This window comes from Phoenix dactylifera, unplaced genomic scaffold (genome assembly GCF_009389715.1).
Source record: "Phoenix dactylifera cultivar Barhee BC4 unplaced genomic scaffold, palm_55x_up_171113_PBpolish2nd_filt_p 000119F, whole genome shotgun sequence".
Lineage (NCBI taxonomy): Eukaryota > Viridiplantae > Streptophyta > Magnoliopsida > Arecales > Arecaceae > Phoenix > Phoenix dactylifera.
The window spans coordinates 719,017-736,202 of NW_024067687.1; the positions used below are offsets into that span (position 1 = coordinate 719,017).

Sequence of the window (17,186 nt, forward strand, 5' to 3'; positions counted from 1 at the left end):
GATTTCACCCTCTAAGTTGTCTTTTCTGTTTTGTCTCCTACCATTGCCCTACATGAGGCCATTTCCATCACTTTAGCCTCATCCCTCTAGAACCCAAAGAGCTATGCCCTCCCCATTTCCCTCTCTCTTAATTAATTTTACATCTCAGTTTCATTGAAGCAGCACTCGCGTGAAAAGAGGAATAGCCGACCAGTAGCACATCTTCAGACGAGGTTCAAAACTTGGGACATGGTTCCCCAGTTATTTGAATAATGCTTCACAATGACAACCATGATAATGACAACAACCAATGGACTAGAAAAGTTGATACACTTGTAGAATAGAAGCATATCATCCCACAATCATATGACATATAAAAAGCTTAAAAAAAAAAAGCATTTTTTAAAAACATTTGGAAAAACACCTCCCAAGATTTGAATACCATCTCCTAGGTTTTGAGAAGGGATACAAGCACCAAGCTATAGCTAAATTTGCATAATCATATCAGATTTTTCCAGGTATTCATTAACACAAGTTTTGAGTCCAGGTAGTAGACTATCAGAGAAAGCAAGAGAATAATGACCAAGGCCATCAGGATAGCTGTTTATGAAAACATCATCACCTATAACCATTGGAGCTTAAAATTTCCCAACATTTCTAAAATTTTTATTGCTATGCTTCTGGACAGAAACTAGCCATGTAAACACTCCAAGGTCACAGAGCATATGCAGCCCCAACCTTACAGCAGGAGAACAACAATTACCTGAGTAATTTATAACCTGGAGGGAGCATGATACAAGTCCACCTCAGTCAGTACATGATTGCGAGTGATTTCTTTAAGAGAGGTGCAACCACTTAGTGCCATAGTAATTTCAAATTCATCTCGAAGCATTTGAAGCACCCTTTTCACACCAGCCTCACCTTCTGCAGCCAATGAGAATACTACTGGCCTTCCAATCTGTGGTCAGTATTAGGAATCCAATATGAGAGTAAAACTTTAAAAAAAAAAACCAAATGAGTAATTAGCAGGAGAAAAGAAAGAACCAAAAAGAATGAAAAACCATTTGAGTTCATTTCAACTTTGAGGCAGAGGTTTATCAGAATCAGGCATGTTAATAATAGTGTGATTTGACTATATACTTGTGTTATCTGAATTAAATCATGTACTAGTTACTTACAAATACACCAGAGGCTCCCAAAGCTAAAGCCTTGAAAACATCTGTGCCACGACGGACCCCACCATCAAGAAACACAGGAACTCGGCCTTGTGCAGCTTTGACAACCTGAATTCAGTAGTTCAGTATCAAAAGGAAAGCCATATGACGCCTCTACATGCAGCTTTCGCTATGAAAGGCCCGAGACCTTGAAAAACAAACTCTAATTATCTTCTTCTTCTTCTAACCATCTTGCATGCTAAAAATACTTCATTGTATGACATGCTAAACCAACTGAATTGTAAAAGCAGGAGAGATGCGTTATTAGGATTGCTGACAAAAATTATCTACATTTTGAAAAATACAATAGACTTTATTCACCATCACTGTTTTAAATGAAGTCTAGATTATATACAGCCGTGGAATAAAGCAAGTGTTTATTTGGAAAAATCTACTGTTTTCAGTTGATGGCCGGCAAAGAGTAGAAACTGAAGAATAAAACTATTGGTATGAAAAGCATCTGTACCTCTTCCAGACAATTGATAGTTGCAGGAACATAGTCCAGCTGGCGAGCTCCATGATTGGACACAATAATACCAGCCACCCCAGCTTGGATGGCTAGCCATGCTGTATTTGCATGGTTTACAAAAGAGCCATAAGTTACACGGACTTACAAGCAGGAGATGTTTATTTATCAGATTAAACAAATAAAGAAAAACTGAGTGAACACCAAATGCTTACTGTCCTCTGCAGTCATAACTCCTTTCAGAAAAATTGGCAAAGAAGTAATTGTCTGCAACCACTTTATATCCTGACCAAATACAAAGCAGGCATTCTCAGAAATGATAAATGAATCAGCCCTAGGCAAATCAATGTCAGAGAGACAAATGCCCTGAAGATTCCACCAATGGTGATGAAAATACCAACAAGTTAAGTGTTGCCCAGAGGTGCAGCCCAAGAGGGGGTTGAATTGGGTCTTTTAAAATTAATAGCATGAAGTGAATGAGTTACAGTAATCCTCTAATAACTTGTAGATTTATCAGCGGAATTAAAGTTGCACAAATAAAGTAGTGAATAAGATGAGGAAAGCAGTTAGAAATATGCAGTGGAAGAAGAGAAATAAACCACACACGCAAACACCAAAATTTATAGTGGTTCGGTGCACTCCTAGCACCTACATCCACTCCCCAAGCCTAGCTTGAGATTTCACTATAACCCAGCAGATTACAGCCAGATTGTTTTTCGGGCTCACAATCAAAAACCCAGTTGGTTTTTCCAGGCAACCAACCGAAAACCTATCACCGTTTGTTTTCCGGGCTCACAAACAATACAGTTGGTTTTCAGACAAACCAACCAAAAACCTTACACCGTTTGTTTTTCCGGGCTCACAAACAACCCAGCTGGTTTTCAGACAAACCAACCAAAAACTTTTTTCCTTGCTGAATACTTCCAATTAGCAACTTCCAATCAAGGCTTGGAAGAGCCTTTACAAGTTTCAGACAGTGAAACTGTTACAGCAACAAATAATCAACATAAATGAATGTTGTAACCAGAAAACTTAAAGCTTCAGAGTATATAAAATGAATCTATAAAAATAAAAGCTAAAGCCGATGAAGAAGTTGGCTGTGGAAGAATGTCCCAATGCTTGAACAGCAGCTCTTCTCGATGCAATGAGAAGCTTCGACTGATTTCCTCACAAGAGTAAGTTTCAGATGAATGCCGGTGAGGATGATGAGTTGTTTAGCTTTTTCTTCTCCTTTCTTTAGTGGAAACTTTTCTTTCTTAATAGAATCTCTCGCTTTCCTTGTTGTTTTCCTTCTAAGGTTCCCTTGAATTTATAGACGAGTTCTTTAGAGGGATTTGAATTCCTTTCTTTCCATTCTGATGGAAATCTTTTCTGTTACAGAAGAAGACAAAAATTTTTGCAAGCTTCCCATTATGGTCCCAGCAGTACAGGGGTCGACTCATGTAACTTAGGGGTTGACTCATGTTTATCCTGGGTCGGCACTTCAAGATATTGAGATGGCTCTTGCTGTGATAACTTCAAAGGGTTGACTCTTTAACCTTAAGGGTCGACTCATATTCTTCAGGAGTCGCCTCTTTAAACACAAGGATCGACTCATGCACTAATTTTTCTAACTGACGCTGAGACTGAACTGGGGTCGACTCTTCAAACGCAAGGGTCGACTCTTCAATTTCGGAGGTCGACTCATTTGGAACAAGGATCGACTCTTTAAACTTTGTCTCAGGCGGTAAAAGCTTTCTGTTTAATTTGAACTACATAAGGGTCGACTCATGTTTTGTGGGGGTCGACTCATTGACTGTGCCACTTGATGAAAACATGCTAGAGTCAACTCAAACTTGTCTTTTTTGCTTAGGGGTCGACTCAAATTTTTCAAATAGAAAATTTTAGACTTCATCTTTGATCTCCATGGATTAGATTAAGATCATTTTTCTTTTAAAACATATCCAATGAAGTGTTTGTGAAGAACTAATGATTTTGCAGTACTTCATTTCTTCTGATTTTTCTTGACTTATAAAACTTCACAATTAAGCCAACATCATTAGTACACAACATCATCTCAAGTATTTTGTAATCATCAAAATTCATCCTTTAGGATTGACATTAAGAAATCAAAGAATTATCCTGTAATTCCAAAGCTTGAACTTTTGTTAAATAAGGCCCATTTGGGTGGTTAAGATATTCTATTCTATGGGATAAACAAATATAAGATCCAATGGAAAAAAAAATCCTATAGTGTTTTAATTCTATCCTAAACTTGGATGCCAAGAGACAAATGAACCAGGGGATTGATATGTAACATTATATAAAAATAATCTATAAGAAAGAGAAAATTTAGACCAGATTGTTACAAGATGCAATAAAATATTTTTAAATTGAAAAGAACATGACGCATTTTTTATCACTTGCTACATCTATCAAGGTGAACCAATGAGAGGCAAGAATTTACTCTGGAGAATCGAGCACTAATAGTGGCACCATTTATGTGAACCTTTCTCTAGGACCTACATAGCCTATCACTTCACCCTAACCATTGCTTTAAGCAATTTTAAGGAAATGAATTAAAGAGAGCAAAGAAACATTACTAAAACCAAAATCAAAAGGAAACTTCTAGCAATATTTGCACGATAATATTCAGCAAAGATTAGGTAAAGCCAACAATGCTTATTGGCCCATATCAAAAATTCGTTGATTGCATTTCTTCACTGATAGGAGTGTTCATGTGTTAAATTGACACCCCATTTTAAGGACACCTCAGAAAATAAACATTATGACTTTATCTGAGGCCTAGAAGCCCATCACTTAATCATTATGACTACCTGTGGCAATTTGAAGGAATGAAGATAGAGAATAAAGATAAGAAATGAAGAAAAGACACCACTGCAACTTAAAACATAATAACTACATGATGTGAAAACAGATTAGAAAAGTGCATATATGCTATTAAAGTTTATCTATCCAAAGAAAATGATGATATAAAAATTAGTACCCTCTTTTGTATAAAAAAAAAGAAAAAAATATATATAATTAGAGAAAGCATCTTAGGAGCTCTGAAGTTGATCTCCAAACAAAAGGAAGAGAATTGCGCCCAAATTTCATCCTCTTTACAAACTCCATGTCTTCATCAGTCCATATCTTTCCCCAAGTAATGCTCTCTTCACTTAAGACATTCACTAGCTTAAGTTACACAATAATCCACCTCCCCCTAAAGCAAGCAAATGAGATGGATGTTGAAGAGAGTATTCACGAGCCTCATCTCAACATATAGTACACCTAGACTTAGTTTAACCCTATATGGCTATTTATTGGTCCAGGTGGCCTTGGTGGTTTTTGATGTCCTTCGGGTTAGCCAAGGTGGGACGAGAGGGGAAGGTGAAAAGGAACCAATGGTAGTGGGCAATGGGTTTTTGCTGAGGTGGGAGAGGGAAGAGGGGAGGAGGTATATCATCGCCAAAGTGGTGTCAGTGATGAGGATGGTTGATGGCCATCGCATTAAAGGGCGGCAAGCCCTTGAAATGAGATTGGGGGTTTTGCAAGGAGGAAAGGGGGCAAGCACCATAGACAAAAAGAACCATGGGGGAGGGGGAGAGAGAGCAATTGTTTCCAGTGGATAAGGTTTTCACACGGCATTTTGATCTTGTCATATCTCCATTGAAACAACAAATCATGTCCTTAGTGATCTTTTTATCCTCAGAATTTCTCTGAGCCCAGTGGACTCAATAAATTCCTCCTCAAACAGCCCCTAAGAACATTCTTACTCTCAAGCAGAAGACCAGAAGAAGTAAATAAAAAAGGTCAGATATCAGGCTGAAGGACTTCAGAAGATTTAACAGTATAATTTATACAACTAAAACCAAATGACTTGGAATAAGCAAGTCCTAAATGAACTAGTATACTGCATTTTATGTATTCAACTTTGAGTCTCTAAATATGATGCTTTTTGGAAGCAGCATGATGAGTTGAACCACAAGTTCCATCATCTATATTAACATTTGAACAAGTCCTGCAGCTAGGAAGCATGAGACTACTAATGGTATGGTTGCCTCATAAGTTGCAGCAAGCAAGCATCCTACAACGTCTACATTGTTGTTGAATACAATGGTATTTGATCTTCATTTCACCAGTCATAACAATAAACATACCTTCCAGGTTAGACACCGGTCGATTTGATCAGCAATATATGATGCTATCCCAGAGTCATTTGTCTGCAAAGCATTGCATACAACATTACAGAGAACAATAAAGGAACTCTGGTTGGATTGTTCAACAATATTTCAGTTGCTGCTCACCTTATCTATTTTCCCAAGGTCCAAACCCACAAAGTTCTTGAGAGTCAAATATGGAGATAAAGTGAATCTGCAAAATTGATGCATGAAGAAGAAATTTTGATTTTGGGAATTGATGCATCAACATGGTGTAAGATATACTAAATTTGTAAAATTTTGATATGAAAGAAGCAGACAACCGAAAACCCATGACTTGATCCTGTCTGTTTAAGTTTCTCAAATGGGCTATCCATTCTTGAGATTCCAGACTAGGTCTTTCGAGCTTTCATGAGAATCAAGCTAAAATAAATCATAACCAATTTTCTGACTTGAAAAAGGTATAACTATGAGTCAATAAATTTACGCAAGTCTGGACTTCCCTCCTAATCATAGGCATCAGACGATCCAAACGTTATATTTCTTTCGTCTTCATCGTCTGTATGGTCTGATATGTATGAGAAAATGGAGTTCTTGAGCTTCTGCTATTAGCTATGGTACCATCCATTGCGGCTTTAGTCTGCTGCAGCAGCCCCGATCAATCACCTTGCCAAAAGCCAAAAATAGAAACGGCCCTTGTTATTGAATAAAGGTGGTCAGTTTGTTCTTCACGGCGCCCTGAAGGATAAATTCTTTCCGGGCGGAAGGAAATCAGTCGAAAGAACGAAAGTCAGAGAAAGTCTGCCTTTCTTGATAGAAAAAAACCCACAACCCCTTGGGGTTATCCTGCGCTTGGAAGAAGAAGTAGGAAAAGGAAAAAATATAGTGATAGTTTTTTTCTGTCTTTCCCTGGGAAGCCAATGGAAAGCTCTCATCATGGGTGCTGTAGAGCTTCTCATAGAAATACAAATCCCGAGCCAACTCCATTCCCATAATCAGCGCTTGATACTCCGCAACGTTGTTGGAACACGGTTCGAGGAGAGCAAACAGTATCCGGTGGTGAAGTGGAGAGAGAGAGCCCTCGTCCCTCTGTTAGGTAAGTCGGGGGTATAGATTCTCCAGCTGGCTTGCTTTCTTGCCTTGTCATGAGTGCTCTCTATATTCCCTATCATTAAATGTGACCTTGAGGTCACAGGTTTGAAACACTAGAAAGGCTAGGCAGACAGAGCACTAGAAATTGAGTAGGTAATTTTGTTGTTGGAAATGTGGTTAGGAACACTAGAAAGGCTAGGCAGAGCATCCCAGCAACTTTTAATTTTAGTATGATAGGCGGCAATAGAAAACTGATCTTGAATGATTCTTGATGGAGATTAACAATCTCTTCTTGCAATTGAAAGAGACACGGACCATTGCTTAAGAGAACCATTCATGAAGATCAGCCCAAACATCTGCAGTAGAATAATCATAGATAACACTCTCCATCATGATCTAATGAGTTGAGCCACCATGAAAGAACCATATGGTTGCAATAAACCATGCAGCATGATTAGGAGAGGAAGAGTCTAGTCGTGGTATAGAACCATCAACAAAGTCGAACTTAATTTTTGCTGACAATGCAACTATCATTGCATATTGCCAAGAAGGATAATTGTCACCATGGGGAGGTGTAGAAACCAAGATTTGTCCTGGATTATCTGAATGGTGTAAAAAAAAAAAAAGAGGATTGTCCACTGATTCTGATTCAAGGAAGGCTTTGAAGTTGGTGGCAGTGTTTTGGGAAAACAAAGAAGAGCTGTCAGCTGCCATGAGTGAAGGAATGGCGAAAAATGGAGATCTTTATTGATATTTATGGCTCTGATGCCATGTAAATTTCTAGAGATTCATAATTTCCTCATTCCATATTGTAGAATGTATATACAAAGTTGATTACATAATCCCATAATATAAGGGCAAAAAGAGGGAAAGAATGAAGACAAATTTGGAACCAATTATATCAGGATGATTGATTTTGTCTATCAAATTTGAATTCAAATATCTGAATTTAAATATGAATTTAATTTAAACAATGGAATTTATGTTTGAATCTGAATTTAAACATCTGAAGTCAAATTTGAAATTTCAAATTCAAAAGAAGTCAACTTTTCCCAATAACATGGACCAAAACTGAATCAAACAAATCAGGCACATATTTGCATTTTATTTTAACTATCAAATTCAAAGTTGGATCCAGCTTGAATTTTTTCCTAACTGGACTATTTAGCCAATCCAACCTAATACATCCAATTGTCAGCCTTGACATTTCTATAAAGCAACATCCTAGACAGTGATTGTTCCTAACAGGCAATAAAGCAAGAAACATTCACACACATCATGTGCTATAGCATGGTGAAATGAATAGTAAGTTATGCACCTGTTCTTAATGTCTGCTTCCCTACGTCCAAGTCTTGGTGTATCCACTGTGACAACAATTGCCATGAAGCCAGCCCTTTCAGCTATTTTAACAAGCTGTGCAACTATATTTCTATCCTTGAAGACCTAACGGTGGAGAAATAGATGATGAAATAAAAGTTATGCATAGGAAGCACTTAAATATATGATGAAGTTTCATCTTACAAGAAAGCACATCGAACAAGAAAAGTAAGTCAATAAAAGATCATGATTACATAAAGCTGGAAGAAGCGAATTCCTGGTCCTGTTGAGGCAACCTCTTCAACACTGGAAGTAGAGACTGACGATAATGTCTGGAGAGGAAACAAATGACTGCAATGAAATATATGCTATACCACAATTGCAAAAATATGCATAAAAGCAATATAAAATCATTTGTGTAGAAAACAAACAAATGTTTATGAAGATATAACTTGAATTTTATAACATTGTTACTTTGGTTATGAAGTATGATTTCATGTCAGACATTCTTTACAAAAGTGCTTTGCATGCACAATAAGAATTCACTAGCTTCTCAAATAATATTTTCTCAACCACACAAGAGGCTTCAAAGATCGAACTTTCTAGATAAAAATTACATCATGTGGCAATGAACGTGATGCAAGACCTCTTGGAGGTAGACTGGGAAGGCATAGGTGTACCTAAGGAAGGAATTAGATGAAGGACTAGGTCCCTGCTGTCTGGTTATAGGAAACAGGGAGGCAAAGTGTTTTTGGCTATTATTAAAAAATTATAAAGGTCAAGATTTCTGTTCTAGGCTTTTAAAGATGATATTGTTTCTAAGGACAAGTTTCTAAGGAAAATCTATCTATTGGTGATTGTTTGTAATAGCTATACAACAGATTTCCAACTGCAACAATTAGGGCCTGTTGGTATTTGCTTGTTTTCTGATTTTGCGTTCAAACATCCTTGAAGAAACATGAACTAGACAGCACAACATGTATGATGAAACCCTTTCATTTCTTGAAATTGTTTATAAAACTTTTTGAGATTTTGGTAGCAAATATTTATTGCTTTCGAAAAACAGTGAATACAAAAGCAAGGAATAACAGTTTTGTGCAAATGATGTCTTCAATATCAATCTTCATTTGATATTTCACTAATTTGTATAGAAATAAAAATACAGAAACAAGAGAGATCCCAAACATGCCCTTAGATACACAGGAAATAAGAGAAAAGGCAAAATTTAGAGGAGTGAAAGCATGGGAATTATTAGTAGACATCAAAACAATAGAACTGATCAAGAAAGATATAGGATGGAGAAGGACGGGTGAGAGAGGGGGGAGAGAGAGATCTTTCATCTAAATGCAAAATGATTTTTGATCCAGCTCCATTTGGCTCTTCAGCATACTCTTAGGGCCTGTTTGGATTCTGGCATAGCATATCCTTGGGTAATCTGGTATCTTTGGGTGAGGTTGAGAGGTAAGATAGCAAATGGCCAGAAAAAATTCAAGGAACAAAGCAATTCATTGGGGCTTCTGCAAAGCTTGTAAACCAAAACAATTGGGATGCGCTTTACACTCAAAAGTTGATTTTCATCCCATGATCTTGAATCTCTTCATTGGTTCTTCCTTCACATCATTAAATAATTCCCGACACTTAACATGGAAGGAAAAATCCCATGGATGGTTTATACAGTCATCCAAACAGCCTATAATGATTTATTCTACAAGTAAACTAAGACTCATAATACCCAAGCAACCGACCTCTAATTGGACACAAAATGTTTTTTTTTTATATACAAAATGTTTTTTAAAATTCAAAATTTGGAATCCTATGGAGACCTATATAGAAAGACACCTCAGACAAGTAAAATCCTAATGACATTATGATTTATTCGACCGAACATACACCTAAAGTAAGACTGTTGCACACCAAGCCTAAGGTCTCTTGTTGGTCTACATTAAAACATGAATGTAAAACCTACTCCAAAATTAACTAAAATATTTCAAGGTACAATAAAACTTAAATAAACGAATCTTTTTACTAATCACCATTTGCTTCTGCTGCAAGATAACCTCTCCAAGATCTTCTTGATCATCTCCATCCTTATACTCCACTAACAGTCCTTCAAGATCTGGCAATGTAGACCAACAAGAGACCCTAAAATCATTTATTCAGTTCTCCAAGTGCCATTTGATTAATGACCATGAATGTTTTGATCACCTGGTTGATAGCATTGCTCAATGAATCCACAAAATCAGCAACAGATCTTTGAACTATTGATATGCAATCACACTCTTGAAGGATTGAACTTTACGACTTTGTTGATTAAGACTCTAGATCTTCAGACACATTCTTTTCAATGAGATTCCCAAAACACAGCATTTTCATTTACACGCTTTTACATAAAGTAACATTCTTTTAGGATTTCCATTGGAAAAATCTTCAACCACAAGGGATCTCCACTGGAATTAATATACCAGCCAGTGCCTAGGATTACAACATAAGCCTTAACTTTCACTTATGTCAGATCATTGTTAATAGGTCATATCATCATGCAGCCTCTTGAAACCTCAAATTTGACATACTGATGAAGAAGATCAATGCCAAAATTTAACTCATTTTATCACAGATGAAGGGGGAAAAAAAACAAGGAGAAAATATAAAGAAGATCAAGTAAAAAAGGAAGAAGCTAGGATTCTTTCACTCTCTTACCAAAATGATGCAAGAATATTTACGCATGGCATGTGAAGTCATGCGAATTAGGCAAGAGTTCAGGTCAAGAAATCACCTTGCTTTTGTGTCACAGAAAACAGGGTAAAGAAGTGTTTTGGCTATGATTACAAATTCTAAAAGTCAAGAAATTTCTACTTTAAAATCTTAGATGTAATATGGATCCTAAGAACAAGTTTCTGAAGATAATTATTAACAAACTGTTGCAGCTTCAGGTGCATGCTTTCATATTGCATAATTTATTTTTTGCTTCTTAGTAAATTTTCCTGTCCTTTCAGGAGCATGGATATAATATCTTCATTTAGGGTTCACATCATATGATACTGCTTGTGCATAACATTTAGGTTATCTAGCCCTGTCCTGCATTAGCAGATAATGGCAACATGACAAAAGCATGTATCCTTCTAAGAAATTGTAACTTGACTACTAACCAGGAGTAGGCAGCATTTATTTAGGAGGGCACTTCCAAACTTTAATGTGTATAGTGAATAATTCTGAACAAAACATATAAAGATTTTAAAACTCAATTTCATTTTTTATTTCAGACTTTCGGTCCCTTGGATAGAGTTTCGGTTTTTGCAATTTAGGTAATGAAGGCAATCTTGCTCCAAGTTTTGGAATAAAACCAAAAAAAGGAAAATTAGGAAAAAATAATAGAAAGCAAGGCATGTTATTTCACTTTTGTTATCTAGGATCATAACTTGTATAGTTTGGTAGTTTAGTTTAAAACTGAACTGCATCGAAGCTTAATAGTTAGTACATCACTGTAATTCAGTAATCTATGGGATCTAAATATCACTAAATTAACATAAAGTAACAATACAAGTACTCAAGAGTATAGAATTAATTAAGTATATCTATTCATACCACGAGAATGTAAAACTATTAACCCATCTAAGCAAGAAAAGACCAATTTAAGCAAATCGCTTTAATAACTCATTTAAGTATATTCCAATATTTCATTTTAACTAAGCAAGAAAACCCATCTAAGCATATTTCATCCTATTTCATTTTAATATCCTATCAAAGAAAGGAAAATTCATCTAAAAATGGTATTTTACTTTCTGCTTTATTTCAGGAAAAAGTGAAAAAAAAAAGTCTAAGCAAGGAAAAGAACCATATCAATATGTAAAGCTTTCTAATTTATAAAGAAATTGATAAAGAAAATCAAATAAAAAGGGAATAAAAAATATTAAACATATATACATTCTAAACAAAAAAATAGTTTCAATCAATTTCAGCCAATTTTCACAGCTTCAGAAAACTGCTGAGACCAGCAGAGACTAGCCAAGACTGGCTGAAATTACAGAATCATCCAAAACTGCCAAAACCAACCAAAACTAGGCAAACCAGCCAAAACTGACCAAAATCAAAAATTTCAGTTAGTTTCTGATTGAGTCAGCTGAAACTGATCCATGTCCATAGTCGATTGTTTTAGTCGGAACTTAAAAGTTTGAAATAAAGTGTCGTTAAATTGTCAGTTAGCACCAAAGAGGAACCATTCCATTAACTAATATAGAAGAATGCCTGCTTAACTGGTTTGACATTATTTCTTATCAATTAAGAATTCTCATCACTATATCAAAAATTATCTCTTCCTCTTAATAGTAAAATAAAAGCATTTCTTTTTCTGATGCCATATTTGCATGAAGAGGAAGAAACGGGTGAAGTCATGAAAACAATATTCTATGTTTAGTGTTTTAAATTTACAAAACCCAATTCCCCACAAATTTGAGCGAGAAGAGAATGAATATGAAACATTCAGAAAAATATGACAAGTAAAATAAATGCTATTTACATAAGGAATGGCCATGCCTTGCTAGTTTTTTCCTTAATGTTTCCTCCATATAAATGAAACAGATATTTATTAGATATGGGATCGATGAGTTTCGTTTTCTATGCTTTTTAGAGATGTTGCTCCACAAGAATAACTTTCAAATCATTTATCATTTGAAGAATAAGATAAGAGTGACAGACCATAATTGTGCCACTTGCTGATGCTGCCCTTGCTACTGCATACTCTCCTGTGGCAAAGATTAGATCAAGTTCACGAATGCTAATTTCCGAAGGCAATGCATGATAATAGTTGGGAAGTTGTTATATCAACAACTTAGTCATGTTTCAGTCAAGTTCATATACTATCTCAATGTCTATAGCAGATAAAATAGTACTCAGCTAGCTCTAGGAAGTATCAACAAAAAGACAAGAATGCCACTATAGAGTTTATTAAAATCTTCAGAACATTTTAGCACGGGAAGTGATAACTGACTCCAAAAGCTCGATCAAGATTCGAGTTTACTCTGCCTCAAGGCTCCCATGGTGGCAGTGGCAAGATTTATTACAAAATACAAAATACAACTACAACAAGGTCAAGAGACACACCTTCAGGGTGAGCCATTTTCAGCATAGCCGTTGGGGCAATCATGATGGGCATCGATATATTGTAACCCAGGACAGTTGTAGTCATATCAATCTTGGACACATCAACAAGTACATGGGGACGAAATCTAGTACATGATCAAGGAATCAGGTTCATCAATTTCAATTCATTTTGCTAAATTGCAGCTTCCATGCAAGACCTAGCACTAGTTCGTATTATTTAGGCACTGAAAAGCATCCAAAAAAAATATGAAGAAATTGCAAGTATACTTCCTTATAGAATGTCACATATAAAGGATAAATAATTCCTAGATAGTTAAGCACAAGCATCATATTGCAGAGTCGAAAAGTAATGTAGGACTCAATATATATATTGACAAGTATACATACACAAGCAAGGTTTATATACTGTCTTTTGGTTTTGGCTTGATCAGATGTGTTACAATAGTTTTGGCAGTTTTGGTGGTTTATTTTTTAGTTTCAGTACTTTCAAACAAAAATATAGAAAATGTAAAATATCCCAACTAAAATTAAGGGAAGAAGAAAAACAAGTCCTGAGATTTAAATATAAAATGTTTGAAAGTATACCAAATTGTTTTGGGATCTTTGGATTGGTCATTTTGAACAAGTGAAAATTATTGTCTAAATAAAATGTGAAAATTCATGACTAGTGGGTACTAACCATTTAACATTTTCATTGCAATATAATACACAAAAATATAAATGACCATGAGAATTGAGTACCGAGATAACCAAACTTATATCATTAAATTTAATTTTGTTCTGAATTTCACAGGAAATCTTATGTTGCATGCTTCTATAGTATAAGTTTAATCAAGAGAAAAATGCTTCCTAAGATTTAAATGGATGGATCGCAAAACTTTTAATAGAAATATCTACATGTATAATTAAGCCAGCCCCATGAATTAGCTTTGGCCAAAGCTCCAAAACCAGCCCCAGTTTCATATGGTTTCAGCTAAAATCGAGATATCATTGTGTTGATTTTGGAGTTTCTGGCGAATATCCATATCATGTGCAGGAGCATGTTGAGATTTTACATATACTTTTCTTAATTAAAGGGAAGAAAAAAAGGTCTTTGCTTTCTTAATACAAGTATTTAGCAATGTAGACAATGCGAGAGAGATAAGAAGAAGAAAAAGAGAAAAATAGAATGGAACAAAAAAAAAAAGAATCCATGGATAGAATGGAAACCGACAGGTGGCAGTTTCCTTAGGAGACAGTGATTAGGGAAAAGGAAAAAAATAAAAAGCAAAATCTGAGGAGAGTCCATCTATGAGAGGGTGCTCAGCTAGAATCTAAAAGTATAGATGCAAAGAGCTTCTCTCATTATCATAGTAGAGATTTTGAAGAAGAATATATAGTAGACCTCAGAGAACCCGACCCTTATAAAAGCATTCATAATAGCAACTCTCAGAAAACTTCAGTCATATATGCTAAAGAGAGAACAGTATGGCAGAAAGCTGATCTATGAAGCACACAATTTCTTCCCCATACCTTAATTTCAGAATTTTTAAAATCATAATGCTTGGAAAGAGCCACAATCCAACTTAATTTTGGAATTTCTATATCTACTATATTAATCCTTTCTTTGTTGCCTCAAAGAATGCATTCTCCATCAACACAATCTTTCTTAAATCCTTGGTTGAAACTCTCATTCGTGTGTCATATCTTTACCGCTCGACTTGCTAAACTTATGAGGCAATCAGGAGCCTAAACGCCTCAGCTTCTTGGCTCCCTGTTGCATTGAAGTAGGTTCCCATCAAACATTAATTTCATTAAGACAAATTGGCAACTGGGAATTTCTCTTTTTTTTTCTTTTTTGAGAATAATTAGAGACTGAAGATTTACTCCAACTCCGACTTACCTTCCAGGGGAAAAAAAATGTTCCCAGCTATATTTCCTTGTATCATAATATTCAACAAAAATTGGTTGAGAAGTACTCTAGAAACTACGAGAATCATATGATAGGCCATATCAGTGAATGATGCGTTCTAAATATCCTTGTACCAGTTCCTGGCTGTGAAATTGGATCTGACATTCCCTTTTGAAGAAGAAGTTCAGACTCCCCAGTGACGTTGAACCGGAATTGAAAATTTCCAATTTTAAGGAAAATGCCAGTCACATCAGAACCAACATCATAAGATTCTTATACTTGATGTTTCACAAGGGAAGAATTAAGAGAGAGGAAGACAAGAAAGAACAAAGTAGAGATATATCAAACAATACTTAAGCTACACACGGCTTCTCCTCGAACAGATTCAAGTGGAACGACAGGCATCAGCATGGATTAATTTGATCTTTAGGACACGAATCTACAGAATGTCAACCAAAATCAACAAAAGCAAATATTGGCACATGGCAAGTGCAAATACTAACTAGAATGTGCTTACAGAATCCTGGAGAAGGCTGCTCTGTTCTCCCTGAGGCTCCATTGATCCTCTGCACCCGAGGCATAGTAGTCGTAAACCATCTTCGGCAGCTTCTGCTTCGCAATCGCTTCATACTCAGAAACATTGGTGATCTCCATGTCGACGTCCCCTAATGCCTAAATAATCTGCAACTGAAACAAGAAAAACCCAGAACCTCAGGTTAACTGCTGAAAAGGAAAAAAGGAAAGAACTGGAATCATTCTAGTCACATGATAGCAACAAATAAATCAGAAGTCGAACAACCAGATGTAGATAAATAAAAGCCCAGGATCTTATTTCCGGAATCCGATCAAATCTCTAAGTGAAGTCAAAATCAATCATCCAATCATATAAAGAATTTGAAAAATCTGTTGAAAATTATATGCCTACAGAAATTTGATGCGACAAGATGGAAGGAAAAGGAGAAAATCATAACCTTTTAATTTGCAGTTAGAACAATAGAACGTGGATTGGCAGATCAGGATGGATGGTACTTAGCCAGAGCCCGCGGAGAAGAAACAGAAAGAGAAGAGAAAATCTAAGACGATTAGAAGGGAGAGAGGCAGGGGCAGGGGATCAAAAGAAGCAGGCAAGCAGCTACCGGAAGAAAGTGACGGACGAAGAAAACGAGGTAGTGTGGAAAGAGCGGCCCAAGCAAATCGGAGGACTGATTGTGCTATTAGTTTGCTGGTGACGCCGTCTTGGCAAAAACGAGGACTGACGTCAAAGAGCCAAGTCAGATTTGAAACTACCGACGCGTATTTTTTCACGGGACAATCGTCATACTTCTCCAATACCGCAGGTCAATTGGTACCTCTATTTTTCTTTAACATTCTGCAATGATCATCCCATTTTTAAGAAAAGCCAATTCAGTTCTTGATATTAGTTTCCATCAGTAAATTTGATAAGAAACTTCGAAATTTCTAAAATACCTTCTAAAATCTTGAAAACAAAATCTGAAATTTGTATTATACCCGTTAAGCACTGGACAATATAATACCAAACAATATCATTACCAACACTCAGTAATGCAAGTATATTATATTTAGTAGTACCGTTGGGAACCAGTTTGTACTAGATATCGAGCGAGTAAAACGTTGGTGCTGGAGGACTTGTTGATCGGTTGTTCGGATCGTGCTTGGTTGCGACTCGAGGCGGACGGCAGATGCTTACTGATCCGCAGTCGCACTCCAACCTAAAACAGCAAAAATGAAGAAGTTCTCTTCTTGCTGCAAGTGTTAGACTGTGGCAATCGGTGCTTAGACTTCTTACACGAGCAATTGAAATTGCTTAGTGGTTACCGTTGGGGTCGTCTGCAGCTCCGGTAGGGATAGAGCCCTCTGTAGAATTTATAAATGGGCATCATACTCTCCTAATGTTTTTGGCTGGGCATTGGAAGGTGCTAGTTGTGCCTTTCGAGACTTGTGATGATTTATAGATGAGATTCTTGTTGGGA

The 17,186-nt window shown here is 36.3% G+C and overlaps 1 protein-coding gene across 4 annotated transcripts; it reads right to left on the reverse strand.

Annotated features, from left to right (window-relative positions):
• Window positions 1-445: 445 nt before the first annotated feature.
• On the reverse strand, window positions 446-16,491 carry LOC103699022 ((S)-2-hydroxy-acid oxidase GLO1-like). 4 transcript variants are annotated; one of them, XM_039116679.1, is made up of 12 exons: window positions 16,332-16,491; window positions 15,713-15,876; window positions 13,305-13,429; window positions 12,900-12,946; window positions 8,462-8,539; window positions 8,209-8,333; window positions 5,946-6,012; window positions 5,799-5,861; window positions 1,875-1,944; window positions 1,660-1,760; window positions 1,158-1,262; window positions 446-937 (listed from the first exon to the last, which is right to left on the reverse strand). In XM_039116679.1, the coding sequence occupies exons 2-12, from the start codon at window positions 15,847-15,849 to the stop codon at window positions 752-754; spliced, it is 1,104 nt and encodes a 367-aa protein (XP_038972607.1). In that variant the 5' UTR covers window positions 15,850-15,876; window positions 16,332-16,491; the 3' UTR covers window positions 446-751. The 4 variants fall into 4 exon arrangements, with proteins under 4 accessions (XP_038972607.1, XP_038972606.1, XP_038972605.1 ...); XM_039116678.1 differs by having other exon boundaries at window positions 15,713-15,882; window positions 16,332-16,490; XM_039116677.1 differs by having other exon boundaries at window positions 15,713-15,882; window positions 16,167-16,488.
• Window positions 16,492-17,186: the final 695 nt, after the last annotated feature.